The sequence below is a fragment of the Pongo abelii genome, chromosome 18 (genome assembly GCF_028885655.2).
Source record: "Pongo abelii isolate AG06213 chromosome 18, NHGRI_mPonAbe1-v2.0_pri, whole genome shotgun sequence".
Lineage (NCBI taxonomy): Eukaryota > Metazoa > Chordata > Mammalia > Primates > Hominidae > Pongo > Pongo abelii.
In genome coordinates this window covers 74,598,078-74,613,134 of record NC_072003.2, presented here as the reverse complement: position 1 = coordinate 74,613,134, position 15,057 = coordinate 74,598,078, and the positions used below count along the sequence as shown (strand labels likewise).

Below are 15,057 nucleotides of genomic sequence, written 5' to 3'. Positions count from 1 at the left end.
TTCTCTAGTTAACTGCTCTTTTACTTTTTATTTTTATATTTATTTATTTATTTATTTATTATCTTTTTTTGAGATGGAGTTTTCGTTCTTGTCGCCCAGGCTGGAGTGCAATGGTGCAATCTCGGCTCACCACAACCTCTGCCTCCCGGGTTCAAGCGATTCTCCTGCTGAGGCAGTAGGAGTAGCCTCCCGAGTAGCTGGGATTACAGGCATGCGCCTCCACGCCCGGCTAATTTTGTATTTTTAGTAGAGACGGGGTTTCTCCATGTTGGTCAGGCTGGTCTCGAACTCCTGATCTCAGGTGATACACCTGCCTCAGCCTCCCAAAGTGCTAGGATTACAGGCGTGAGCCACCGCACCTGGCCTCTTTTACTTTTTAAATACTTTTTTACAGCTAGAGCTTTACTCTCCTTTGGGGATTTCCTGAATATTTGTATATTTGTCCTTCAAATAGGACTCTTTTTTTTTTTTTTTTTTTTTTAAAGACAGGGTCTCATCCTGTCACCCAGGCTGGAGTGCAGTGGCATGATAACAGCTTACTATAGTCTTGAACTCCTAGGCTCAAGCGATCCTCCCTCCCTGGCCTCCCAAAGTGCTTGAATTATAGGCATGAGCCAGCACACTGCCTGGCCTTTCAAATAGGATTCTTTACTATTAATTCACTCTAGTCTGTCTGTAGACATAGCCGAAGACATTATAGAGTGAGGCATAAGAAATAAGAAGCGGTCAGAACTTCCTGAACTTCCTGAGAGTATTATCTCACATATTATACATGAATTACAAATTAATTACAGAGGGAAAATGTACCTTTACAAGTGAGAGTTCTGGCAGTCACAACCTTACCCAAGGGATCAGATCACACTTGGCATCGCCAGGATGGGCTGACCTGACACTAGTGCCCCTGATGATGGTGCAGTAAGAAGTACCCAACCTCATGTATTTAGCATCCTTGGCAAAAATATTTAACCTGAATCTAGTCATAGGAAACAGATAAATCCAATGAGCAACATTCTATAGGTCAACCAGACTGGACTCTTAAAAATTAACAAGACACCGAAGACCAAAAATCAAAACAACAAAACCAAAGGCAAGAGACTGCTAGATTACAAGATTAAAGGAGACTAAAGAAACTTTCAAATGTGATGCATTTTGGGAGAGAATGAGGAGCAACTGATGAGGCCATTTTGGGAGGTGCGTTGAAGGAAATTTGAACCTGGACTTTATATTGGACTATATATTGTGTCATTATATCAATGTTAAATTGCTTGGGTGTATGTTGGAAAGTGTCCTTGGGAGATACATGCTAAAGTATGTAGAGGTGAAATGATGCAATGGCTCCACGCGGCCACAAAAAAGTAAATTTATATATAGAAAGAAAAGTTATATGTGGCAAAATGTTAACAATTGAATCTAAGTGAAGCATATTTAGATAAATAGTGGTTCTGTTTTCAACTTTTCTTTCAGTTTCACATTTTTCAAACTATAAAGTTGGGGGGATTTTTGCACCAGACCATATTGGAATTCCTCACCAGACCATACTGGAATTCTTGTACATAACCCTTCTGAGTTACCACCTTAAGGTTACAAAAACAAAGAAGAAAAAGCAAGAGACAGCCTCAAGGTTCATTAATGCCAGCGCCCCATTTCTCGTTATTGAATATCATCATTATAAATTGCTGTGCTGGGAAACCCTTCTCTTTTTTTTTTTTTTTTGAGATAGGGTCTCACTCTGTCACCCAGGCTGGTGTGTAGTGGCATGATCTCTGCTCACTGCAACCTCCGCCTCCTGTTCTCAAGCAAACCTCCCACCTCAGCCCCCAAGTAGCTGGGACTACAGGCACACACCGTCACACCTGGCAAATTTTTTGTAGAGACAGGGTTTTACCATGTCGCCCAGGCTGAAGCCTTTCTTTAGGTTGGCCAAATGATGGCCCAATTATGTGATGCTTTTGTGAATCCAGGAAACACATTTTTCCTTTAATAATATTTTCCTGGCCAGGTATGGTGGCTCACACCTGTAATCTCTGCACTTTGGGAGGCCGAGGCAGGCGGATCACTTGAGGTCAGGAGATCAAGACCAGCCTGGCCAACATGGTGAAACCCCATCTCTACTAAAAATACAAAAGTTAGCCAGGCGTGGTGGCAGGTGCTGGTAATCCCAGCTACATGGGAGGCTGAGGCAGGAGAATTGCTTGAATCCAGGAGGCAGCGTTGGCAGTGACCTGAGATTGCGCCACTGCACTCCAGCCTGGGTGACAGAGCGAGACTCTGTCTCAAAAATAAATAAAATAAAAATATTTTCCTTTATTTCCTTTTATTTTTCTGAATGATAAAAGATAAATTGAGCATATAAATCCAGTACCTAGAGAAAGAGTAGTCATTTATCATTTTTCAAAACAGTTTTATTTAGGTATAATTCCCATACCAGTCTACAATTAAATGGCTTTTAGTGTATCTGCAGAATTGTGCATCACTACAACTTAGGACATATTCATTACTCCAAAAAGAAACCCTGCACCCTTTATCTGTCATTAGCTGTCAGCAGCTACCACCCCTAACTCCTATGCCCATTTCTCCTTGACCCTGGCAACCCTTAATCTACTTTCTGTCTGTGTAGGTTTGTCTATTCTGGACGTTTCATGTCAATGGAATCATACAATATATGGTCCTTTGTTCCTGGCTTCTCTCGCTTAACGTAATGTTTTCATGGTCCATCCATGTTGTAGCAGGTATCGGTACTTCCACGTATTGGTATTCCTTTTTGTAGCCCATTAAGTAACTTATCTTACTGCCGTTGAAGGTAGTTATTCACTTCCTTTTCTTTCTGTTCAAATAGACAAATATAACAATGAACAAGGCCAGGTGCGATGGCTCACGCCTGTAATCTCTGCATTTTGGGAGGCTGAGGCGGGCCGATCACCTGAGGTCGGGAGTTCTAGACCAGACTGGCCAACATGGCGAAACCCCATGTCTATTAAAAATGCAAAAATTAGCCAAGCGTGGTAGCGGTAACCTGTAACCCCAGCTACTCGGGAGGCTGAGGCAGAAGAACTGCTTGAACCCCGGCAGCGGAGGTTGCGGTGAGCCAAGATCGCACCACTGCGCTCTAGCTCGGGCAACAGAGCAAGGCTCCGTCTTAAAAAAACAAAAACAAAAACAAAAAAAACAGTAAACACTGAACACTCACTCATTTGACTTTAAGACATCTCATTTGCTTTAGTTAGGGGCAGCAACTCAAACTTTCAAGTTGAGATTCTCTATGGAATTTCTTTTATGTAATTCAAGGGAATACATGCAAAGAGAGAAGACAGCTTAATGATATTTTGCTTTCTGAAGAACTAAGGCATGTTTCACCATATAACATCCCTCAGAAGCAAGAGTGGAATGAACATTCACACACCTTAAAACTCACATGCTGACCAGGTGCGGAGGGAGGCTCCTGCCTATATAATCCCAGCACTATGGGAGGCCCAGGCGGGCAGATCACTTGAGGCCAGGCCTCATGGCGACCAGCATGGCCAACATGGCGAAACCCTATCACTACTAAAAATACATAAATTAGCTGGGTGTGGTGGTGGGCGCCTGTAATCCCAGCTATCAGGAGGCTGAGGCAGGAGAATCGCTTGAACCCAGGAAGCAGAGGCTGTAGTGAGCCGAGACCACGCCACTGCACTCCAGCCTGGGTGACAGAGCGAGACCCTGTCAAAAAAACAAAAAAAAACTCTCACATGCCTACCTGGTAGCACAAGTTCTTTTACATCTTCCTGCAGCATTTCTCTCTGCATTATATGCACGAACCAAGCACCACAGATGTTTTATGTGCACCAAGGAAGGGTGTGGAAGAGGATCTGCACTTTCCTAACACTTACCAAATGTAGAGCTTCTCTGAAAGGTCTGAAGTAAGCAGAGTAATAAAACACAAACAACACATTACTCTTTGTGGCAAGAGACACAAAGCCACTGAGTTGGCTGGTTGCAGTGGAACAATAGACCAGTAAAGGACTGTTCTTGACAGAGAAGAATGTTAGCTTTCTCTTGGTGCTAGTACTGAGACTGCCCAGCAGGTCAGTTAGCTTGTCCCAGAGAAAAAGTCCATTTCACTGTCACTTCAGAGCCCCTATACCCATCTGACATTCTCAGAATGAATGTCCTTGATTATAATAGAGACCAGGAGTCTGCATTTAGAGTACCTCTACCGCTTTTGGGAAAACAGTCCATGTCTTAGTAATTACAAATGGATGGTGGTATCTTATATAGGAAGAGCTCTTCATTTAAATAGCGCCAAAGTCAGCTAAAATTTCTTAGTTCTCCCTGACAGTCAGCTGAGAGGCCAGAACAGGGCAAAACACACCTCTGCTCAACAACGCATGGAAGGAAGGGTTGGCAAGGGCTTTCTGTAATATGTTTCTGGAGATATTAGAATTCAGGACTTCTATCACTAAAATAGGTATGTTTTAGACACACGTTATAAAGATGTAGAGCAGCTGAAATCAAATCAGACAAATGTAAGTGCCCTTCACTATTGGCTTAGCAAAGAACAATAGAACTGAGGAATAAATCATTTTCTGTTTGTATAAAAAAATGGTAAAGCTGTTGCTACTTGCCAGCTTTTCTTTTTGCCTTTTGCTGATAGATGGCACTTTTTTTGCTGGCACTGTTATCAACTTTATTAACAGATTTAAAAGTACTGACAATTTTTCAAGCCACAAAAGGTTTAAAAATCTTTGTAACTTCTTGTCATACTTCTGGTTTTCTGCTTTCCTGAGGCCGTTATCGCGTAGAGTACTGTCAATACAGTGTTGAGAAGTGAATGGGAGTTAAAACTAGCTCCCTAATATGCCATCAGTGGCTTCCAGTCCATTTCCTTGAGTGGTCTAACCCTGGGCTTTGGGGAGATTACTTAGAGATTTATACAGGTGGGTAGTGGAATTTGCCCAGGGATTTGAGCTGTACTTTTTAGTCTTACAGATTTTAGCTAACTCCAGAGAAAATGTGAAAGAGAAACATTGGTTCAAGACAGACAGCCCTCAACGAAGAATTATCTTCATAAGCTTGCTTTCTTCCTGTTTCTCAGAGAGTTCCAGGCCATTTTCAGACCTTCCGTGGCTCTGGATAATATTAATAGTTCATGAATGAGCTACAAAAATTCCTGATGGATGCAGTCGTGTGAGCCTATAGTCCCAGCTACTTAGGAAGCTGAGGCAGGAGGATTGCTTGAGCCCAGGAGTTCGGGGCCAGTCTGGGCAACATAGCAAGACTCTATTTCTTTAAAAAAAAAAAAATTGTAAAGGTCCATTCCTACATTGTAAGCAGATGACAAATACTGAGGAAACTGCATATCTCTGCCAAAGAATTTTTGTTCCAAATAAGTTGCATTTTAGTGATTATGGAGGCTATTAGATGGAAGGCATAGACTTAATCCAGCCTTCACTTGTTGAAGTTTGGATTAAAGGTCAGTGGTGCTTCTGTACACATGTTAACCCTATCCTTGCTGGTCCACTTTTGGTACTGGTCTGTCAGTTCAAGTGTAGTGTTGAATATTTTGTTATGAGAAAAATAGTGTTTGGGTAAGTCCATTGTCAAATAATGAGGATTTAGTCCATTAAAAATGTAGTAGATTGGGCATAGTGGCTCACACCTGTAATCCCAGCACTTTGAGAGGCCAAAGTGGGATGATTGAGGCCAAGAGTTCGAGACCAGCCTGGGCAAAATAGCAAGATCCCCGTCTGTACAAAGATGTTTTTTAAATTATTTGGGTTTGGTGACATGTCTATAGTCCCAGCTACTTGGACTTAAATCTAGCACCAAGCAAGGTGGAAAAGACAGTAGTCTGGGCATCAAAAGCACTGAGTACTAACCCCAAGTCTCCTGCTATAAACTTGGGCAGGTTTCTTAACCTTTTGGAGTTTAGTTGACTGATCTATAAAATAAGGAGGTTAGACTAAACATCCCTTCAGCTCTTCTTCTTTTGTGCCCTCATAATATGTGGTTACAGTTTGCCTGTATGTTGATCTGTCCTCCACTAGATTTTTGTTTTGAAGCCGAAAATTAAGCTTTGTATATTTTTATATCCCCATTCTGAGCACAGCGTCTGGTAGAGAGTAAGTTCTCAGTAATCTCTGTTGAATGAATACAATGAATGAATGACTCTGAATTCCTTTCCAAACCTAAAATTCTATTCTGTGAGACAGCTGGGTACCTGGGGATGATTTTAAAGATCACCGGGAAAGATCTACCATCCTTCACAAAGCCCTGTCAGCCTTTCCACTTGGCAAGTTACTCTCCCAGCTCCTTGCCAGTACCTCTTTTAAACAAATAGCAGGATCCTGGGCATTGCTGAGGGTGGTCAGATAGAATAGTGCTCTTGCTACAAAATAAATCGGTTGGACAAATCCAAGTCAATGCTGATGGACATGGAACAAAGTAAACAAGTTACCCTAATACCTCTGTGACAGACTCAACAGGATGAAGTTTATTGTTTAGTTACAATGACATTTTTGTTAAAATTACATTTCTTTTGCTAAAGAGAAGCAGAATAAGTACTAGAAAATTATCATTATAAACTTTGAACCTAGAAAGGAAAAAGATGACTTGTCATTTTACATTCTGTGTCTCTTTTACTTTTCTGCGTTTCTTAATCAAGGTCTTGGTTGGTGTCTGGTGTTATGATAGGTCTTGGTCTGGTATGGTGGGAAGGGAGTTGAAGATAATTGCTGATTGATGGATAACTGAACAAAATATGCAAGAAAGATAAGCTTGGAAAATAAGTGTCTCATTCACCAGTATGAGCTGCACTCAGCCACTCTGTCTTATGGCATGGAAGCTGGCTGGTGAGAGCAAAGTCCATACTCCTTGAACAGGATTAGTCTTTAAATCAAATTTATGGTAGTGAGGTCAACAAAGTCATGTGATGTTCAGGAGGAGGTGGTTGCAATGTCATTGTGACATCGGAAACATCTTGGTAATAACATTCCAGAGTGCCTCAGCATAACATTTGGGATGTAACCTGGGTGAGCAAGCGCATGGTGCATTTCTTTGAACTTTGACTTGCAACAGGTGGGTGAGGAGTCTCTTGACTGAATGAAGTACCGTTGTCTGGAGAGTGGTCTGTTAAAGCAGACTTTCTGGCAGTACCTTGCCCTACGGCTTAGGATAAAGAACAAAGAAACCAGTGGTTCTGTTGGTCTGGAACTGGATTGGTTCTTTTTTTTTTTTTTTTTTTTTTTTTTGAGATGGAGTCTTGCTCTGTCACCCAGGCTGGAGTGCAGTGGCATGATCTTGGCTCACTGCAAGCTCCGCCTCCCGGGTTCATGCCATTCTCCTGCCTCAGCCTCCCAAGTAGCTGGGACTACAGGCGCCTGCCACCACGCCCGGCTAATTTTTTGTATTTTTAGTAGAGATGGGGTTTCACCGTGTTAGGTAGGATGGTCTTGATCTCCTGACCTCGTGATCCACCCGCCTTGGCCTCCCAAAGTGCTGGGGTTACAGGCGTGAGCCACGGCGCCTGGCTGGATTGGTTCTTGATGAAAACAAATCTCCAAGGGAATTCTGACCTCCCCATTCTACAGTTTTCCAATATACACAGCTGCCAGATGCCTGGAGAGCCAGTGCTGATTTGTCCCCTGCTAGCCGTAGTTCTCAGAGGGAGGTGTGTGGCTGAAGTAGGCTTTTCTGTGTTCTTTCTCAGAATAGGGTCAGCGGCCCCTGCCCAGAGACTGATTCTCTCCTGCCTCGGCTTCCTGAAAGCCTGGTTGATGTACCTTTGTGGCAGAGAAAGGGGCAAGGTCACAGTAAATCTGCCTTTCTGAAAGCTGTGCTGAAATGACGCCAGGATTAGGACACTGAAACCCCTCTCAGGGTGGGAGGGTGAGTGGGGGGGCTCAGAACCCTGAGGGAGCCCACAACCAGGTTCTAGGAAGAAGCTGCTGGTCTCCTGGTTATGATGAGCCCCCTGTGTGTTCTGGCTGCTGCTATCAGTGTGTCATTCACTTTGATTTAGCCTCAAATAAAAGACAGATCATTTTGCTTTAGAGACTGTCACATTAGGACATCTTACACCTTGTTAATGACCCAGTGAAAGGAGAGCTGGAAGCCTTCCCCAAAAGCATAATAGCAGAGGTGACATTTTACTGATGTTTAATGGTGAGCAAGGCAAAGGGGTATTATGGTTTTTTTCCTTTTCTGGAAACCTTCTCACTGCTGTGCATCAAAAAATCAAGTTTCTCATAGACTTCTCAAAGTAATTCGTCAAAAAGATGGCCTAACCCAGGAATACCAGTGGAGCTGTAGGCTGAAGGGGAGAGGTGGCGTACATAGCCTGTGGTGCTGCCCAAATTAAATAGGGAACCCTGGGCTGTTGAGAGCTGATGGGAGAATAAAAGTGAATTCTTCCCCTTAAAATCTCCAGTGTAGAAGTGCTCTAAAAAATACTTTGTTCTACAAAGATCTGATTCTCTTCCATGAATTGGTTCTGTAATCCAGGTGACATTGTTGACTTAATTGAATGCTCACTGTTCACAGAACTCTATCAATGGGTAGAGAGGTTTGGAGACACAGGAACTTAAATATCCACAGAAAGATAAAGATTACACGAGGAAAATAATTTTTCTCCTAAAATCCTTAGAGTCCCCTCAAAGCAGAACGTAAGACAAGGATTTTGAGTGCAGGGAGTTTATTTGGGAAGTGATCCCAGGAAGCAGGTGTGAGTGGTGGAAAGAATGAGACAACGAAGGAGGAAAAGTCAATATAAGAGTACAATTCCAAGGCCACAAGGGTTTGATTCCACCAGAACTTCTGAGAAGCATTCCATCTCCTACAGCTACCTTGTGAGGGTAGGAGGCTGGCCATTTAACCACCGGCTTTTGTGTTCCTTCAGGCTAGCCCCATTGGCTTGAGCTCCACCACCTGTCCAGGCAGTACTTGTGGCATGCAGGCAGGCTCAGAGGAGACCCTGCAGCCAGAAATGGAAAGTCCTCAGGCGTATGCTTTTGGTGGGGTGTTGTCAACAGTGAGTCTGCACTTGCCCAGAACCATCTAGTGCAGCTGCAGCTGAAATAAGAGTTCACAAGCATCTAAAGAAAAGATCAGTGTTCCCATATGAAAAGAACTGGTATGATAGAAATACCACCAGGGACACCTAATCCAGAGGTTAGGGAAGGCTTTCTGGAGGAAGTGGTTTTAAAGCTGAGATAGGGCTTAATATGGTGGCTTGTACCTATAATCCCAGTACTTTGGGAGGCCAAGGCAGGAGGATTGCTTGAGTCCAAGAGTTTGAGACCAGCCTTGGGCAACATAGCAAGACCCTGTCTCTACAAAACATAAAAAAGATAGTTGAACGTGGTGGCACACACCTGTAGTCTCTGCAACTCAGGAGACTGAGGTGGGAGGATCACTTTTGACCCAGGGAGGTTGAAGCTGTAGTAAGCTGTGATTTCACTGCTGTACTCTAGCCTGGGTAACAGAGTGAGAACCTGTCTCTAAAAAAGTAAATACATAAAAATTTATTTTAATTATTATGTTTTTAAAAGGGGTCACTGGGCCTGGGTGCAGTGGCTCACACCTGTAATCCCAGCACTTTGGGAGGCCGAGGTGGGCAGATCACCCAAGGTCAGGAGTTTGAGACCAGCCTGCCCAACATGGCAAAACCCCGTCTCTACTAAAAATACAAAAAATTAGCCAGGCGTGGTGGCGGACATCTGTAATCCCAGCTACTTGGGAGGCTGAGACCGGTGAATTCCTTGAACCCGGGAGGCGGAGGCTGCAGTGAGCCGAGATCGCGCGACTGCACTCCAGCCTGGGCAACAAGAGAGAAACTCCGTCTCAAAAAAATAAATAAATAAAAATAAAAAAGGGTCAGTGAAGAGACATTTAAGCAGAAAGACATGATAAGCTTTGTGTTTTGGAAAATTCAGTCTAATTACAGCATGTCAGTAGATACCAGGTTAGGGCCATTGAGTGAGGATGGGGAAAAACTGGTCAGGGAGACCAGTAAAGAGGCTGTTCAATTATCCAGGTGATATAAGAATGAGAAGTCGGGCAGTAGCAGTAAGGAAGATGAGAAGGAAAAAGATTTGAAACACAGTAAGTTTCCATATCCCCACTCATGCTCCGTTCCTGGTAAAATGGTGAAAGAGAAAGAGAGAGAGAGAGAGAGAGAGAGAGAGAGAGAGAGAGAGAGAGAGAGAGAGTGTGTGTGTGTGTGTGTGTGTGTGTGTGTGTGTGTGTGTGTGTGTGTGTGTGTGTGTGTGTGTGTGTGTGTGTGTGCGCGCGCGTGTGTGTGTGCGCGTGTGTGTGTGTGTGCTCACGCACGCATATGACGTTGTAGGGGTTGAGTTGTCTGGAAAACAGTGCTTAGAAGATATGAATTGAAAGCTCATAAAGAGCTATGTGGAGTTCTCTTAAGCAAACTGGGAAGTAAAGTAACTAATGAGAAAATCTCTCAAGTCACCTCTCATCTGGAGGCGAGATAGCGCAGTGCACCACCCTGAGAGTTGGGAGAGATCTTGCTTTGTCCCGGATCTGCATTGTCTATTGCTTTGACCCTTGTTTTATCATTTAACCTCTCTGAACTTTGTTTATTTGTCCAACTTAATACAAGGATGATGAAGCTTGCCCAGCCTATTCTGAGTTGATCTTAAGCTCAGCATGTACTGGGGTGTGACCCAAACAGGGAAGCTGACATCCTCTATACTAAAGTTAATAGAATGAGAATGTTTAGGGTCATTGTTCAGTCCCAGCAATCTGGTGTTCAGTGTGGACGTTGGCCTGTTGGCTCACACCAGGCACAGGGGGTGAGTAGTCGTTCACCCTGCTGTGCAGCAGGGACTTGGGGTTTTGGAATGGGTTAGGGTGATACTAGGTTATTTCGAAGATGATCCCTTCCAACTCTGAGACTGGGTCCTGTGTCACAGGCCTTAGTGAGAGTTAGATGAGATCATGGCTACAAAAGCACTTGGAGAACAAACATTCTAGACAAGTAAAGGTATTATTATCAGTAGACCATGTGACATTAGCTCATAGTTTTTAAATGTTTAACTTTCTTGCATATCCCTGTGAGGCAGAAAATAACTTCCAAGTTCCTACATGCTGGTAGATGATTTCGTTTCATTTCATAAAGGGACCAAACCTTTCCTCATACCATCTTAACTGCATTTTGCTTTTCTTATTTTATCTCATATGTTTAACAATGACTGGAAAGATTTGACCTGCCAAGACTTGAATTTGGGCATCTGGGGTTTCTCCCACTGTCCATGATAGCATCACCAGCAAGTGGAGCACAGGCTGTACATTCCCCGTGTGAGCTTTCAGAGTAAGGAATGTTCTCCACCTCCTGGAAAAAACCAGGGCCCAACTCACAGGAGTTGAAAGGAAACTGATTTTAGAACCCTCTTACAGTACTGTGACTTTTCACTCATCAGTGTTGGGAACTGGTTCTCTTTCTCTTAAAAGAACCCCCTGGGGCTTTAAGCTTAAACGATGACAGTGACTCAGAGTGGCTCATGCTTATTGCACCTTGACGCTGTGCCAAGTGCTGTTTTAGCCCTTTACGTGTAAGATACACCACAGCCTGTGAGTAAGCATTTGCTTTGTAGATTAGGAAACCACGGAACATGCAGTAAATAACTGGCCTAGAGTCACACAGTTAAGCTGGAAGTTGGACCTTGGCATGTGACTCCAAAGCCCTGCCTGAAGCGCTGCTCCTCCCCTCCTTGCAAGCAGAGACCTGCCACACACAGCCCACAGAGGTCTGAAGGAGGCAGGATTTCCTGTTCGCAGCTCAGGAGAGCAGACAGTGGTGTTAAGCAGGAAAAGCACATTAGAATTCCAGTTTACTTACAGTGCTCTCCACACCAGGAAGGAAATGCCCCAAATATGAACATGGCTTCCACTAAGATAAATGGCTCCAATCTAGGGGATTCCCATTTGCATCAGAAAAACTGTTAATCTAGAGATGAGAGTTTTTACCTGCTACATCTTTCATATTTTCTTTCCTTAGGTTAAAAAGATCAAGTGGCATGAGCAGCCTTTTGGGGAAAATTGGTGCCAAGAAGCAGAAAATGAGCACCCTTGAGAAGTCCAAACTGGACTGGGAGAGCTTCAAGGAGGAAGAGGGGATTGGTGAAGAACTGGCCATCCATAATCGAGGGAAAGAGGGGTAAGAAGGAGTAGGTTATATGCCTTGGAAAATCCTCAGAACCCTGAAATCAAATGATTTATTGGAGACAAACTGCCCACTGTAAGCAAGCAGGAGCTTTTCATGATGGAACTAAAAATGTGAACACTTCGGTTTGTCAGTAAGGCTCTGTTCCAGTGTGGGGCAGGGCCTGTCACTGGGAAGGCCACTGCGGGTGGAGGGAAGGCGGGGCATGTGAGGAGTACTCTCAGGGCCAGTCACATCTGCCAAGCTGAATTTGCTGAATTACAGCTCCAGTGAACTGTAAGTTGCCTAGTGGTTGGATCTGGCCCATGGTAGTAGCCTTGGCCTTATCTGAATCATTTGTCCTTCTGAGAAGCCAAACTAGTTCAAATCCATCAAAAACTGAGCCAATGGAATGCCTAGATGTTGCATTATTGTGAAATTTTTTTTGTCTGTGTCATTATGGCCCAGGGTGGGGCTTTACCCTTGGCTATAAGCCTGTGTGATAGGCCAGGCCCTCAGACAGCACCCCAGGCCATCACTTGCACCTCTTTCTCTTCGCTGTGGAATACAAAGAGGATGTTCATAACCTATGTATTCAGTTGTAAAAAGGGTCCTTTCGTTGTCATATTTGTCTTACTGGTGATTAAACAAAAAATCAAGAAAGAAATGGTGGCCAGTCATGGTGGTTCACACCTGTAATCTCGGCACTTTCGGAGGCCGAGGCGGGCAGATCACTTGAGGTCAGGATTTTGAGACCAGCCTAGCCAACCTGGCAAAACCCCATCCTACTAAAAATATAAGAATTAGCCAGGCATAGTGGTGCACGCTTGTAATCCCAGCTACTTGGGAGGCTGGGGCAGGAGGATCACTTGAACCCGGTAGGTGGAGGTTACAGTGAGCCAAGATTGAACCACTGCACTCCAGCCTGGGTGACAGGGCAAGACTGTGTCTCAAGAAAGAAAGAGAGAGAGAGAGAGAGAAAGGAAAAGAAAAGAAAGAAAAGGTGTTCATAAGTACTTAACGGACCTCAGAAGGCACTAAGGAAGTTATCACAGAAGTAGCTTCATGGCTGAAAATCAACAGTCCTCACCCCTAGCCATGAAAGGAAATGTTGAGTGTCCCACCAGAGAGCCCTGGCTGCTCGGCAGCTCTGCTTCTTACCAGTAAGCTCTTCTCCACCAGCATACTGGACACCTCTGAGGCTCAGCTCCTTTACCAATAAAACTGGGACAATGATGCCATCCTCACTGTGTGGTTGTGATGATCTCATGAGATAATATATGTATTGCTTACATATATGTAATATACATAAAGCACTTTACAGAACACCTGTCACATAAAGGCTTGCATTAAGTCCAAGTCATTCAAGTTTTTTTTAAGAGACAGGGTCTCACTATGTTGCCCAGGCTGGTCTCAAACTTTTGGGCTCAGACGATCCTCCTGCCTCGGCCTCCTATGTAGCTAGGGACTACAGGGGCACACCCCTGCACCCAGCTCATTCAGTTTATTAATGATAGACAAAGGATTTATTTGGGGGGAGGTCATATTTCTAAATTAGGCTTCAAGATTATCTAAATGAACCTGGAAGCTGACCAGTATGGGTTTTTTTTCCCTAAACATACATACATTCATTCATTCATTCATTCATTCATTTATTTATTTATTTATTTGGAGATGGAGTCTCACCCTGTTACCCAGGCTGGAGTGCAATGGCGTGATCTTGGCTCACTGCAACCTCTGCCTGCCGGGTTCAAGCGATTCTCCTGCCTCAGCCTCCTGAGTAGCTGGGATTACAGGTGCGCGCCTACACGCCCAGCTAATTTTTGTATTTTTAGTAGAGACGGGTTTTACCATGTTGGGCAGGCTGGTCTCAAACTCCTGACCTCGTGATCCACCTGCCTCAGCCTCCCAAAGTTCTGGGATTACAGGCGTGAGCCACCGCGCTCAGCCCCAAAAAAAACATTTTAAATAGCTTCATGAGCTTGTTTAACTAGCAGACTTCTAGATCAGTCTAAGCTGGACTGCTACAGGACAGGGAGAGGGAGCCAGAGTGATCAGGGGAAGACTCCGGATGAAGTGCAGTGTTGTCTCTTCACGAGTGGCAGCTCTGACATGCGCCCCAAACCTCTCCATTCAGATTCAGCTCCAGTAACTCGCAGCTCTGTCCTGTTCTCCACTCCTGCACAGTGGTCTGAGACAGCAGAGGAACTATCAGCGTGTGCTACACATTATTGCTTCTCTGAATATTGATTATATGAGTTGGACAGTGTTCACTCTGCTTGAGTTAATAGAGATCTTAGAAAAGTAAGGAGTGCTGGGAGCAGTGGCTCACTCCTGCAATCCCAGCACTTTGGGAGGCCAAGGCAGGAGGATTGCTTGAGCTCAGGACCAGCCTGGGCAACATAGCAAGACCTTGCCTCTACTAAAAATCAAAAACATTAGTTGGGCATGGTGCACACCTGTAGTCCCAGTTACTTGGGAGGCTGAGGCATGAGGATCGCTCACCTCCAGAAGATTGAGGCTGCAGTGAGCTCTGATCGCACCAGTGCATTCCAGCCTGGGTGAAAGAGTGAGACCCTGTCCCAAAAAATAAAAATTTTCAATTAAAAAAAAAGTAAGGAGTGGTGCTGTTAAAGACAGGAAGAGTTAACAAAATGTAGACTGGAAGAGAAAACAAGATTAAAAAGAACATCTACCTAGTGAGAACTTTTCAGGCAGTGGAAAGTCACATAACTGGGTTAGGGAACAACTAACTAATACCATCCTCCTTTATGCTGTGCTTTTCCCTCCTTTGCTTGAGGCTTCTCCCCTCATTCACCCAGCCAGATTCCACAGATGTGACTACATGTTTCCAGTGCAGATCTACTGGCTCTGTGCTCTGCCTCAGCCCTTCTCACCTGCCTTCTTGAGTGCCCAGC

At 44.2% G+C, this 15,057-nt stretch overlaps 1 protein-coding gene across 1 annotated transcript in view; it reads left to right on the top strand.

Moving 5' to 3' along the window:
• The window catches only part of CFDP1 (craniofacial development protein 1), a 136,964-nt gene that overhangs the window by 113,668 nt on the left and 8,239 nt on the right, over positions 1-15,057 (top strand). The window contains exon 6 of the mRNA XM_002826649.5: positions 11,996-12,154. Coding sequence (XP_002826695.1) covers positions 11,996-12,154 — 159 coding nt within the window. The remainder of the gene's footprint in view (positions 1-11,995; positions 12,155-15,057) is intronic.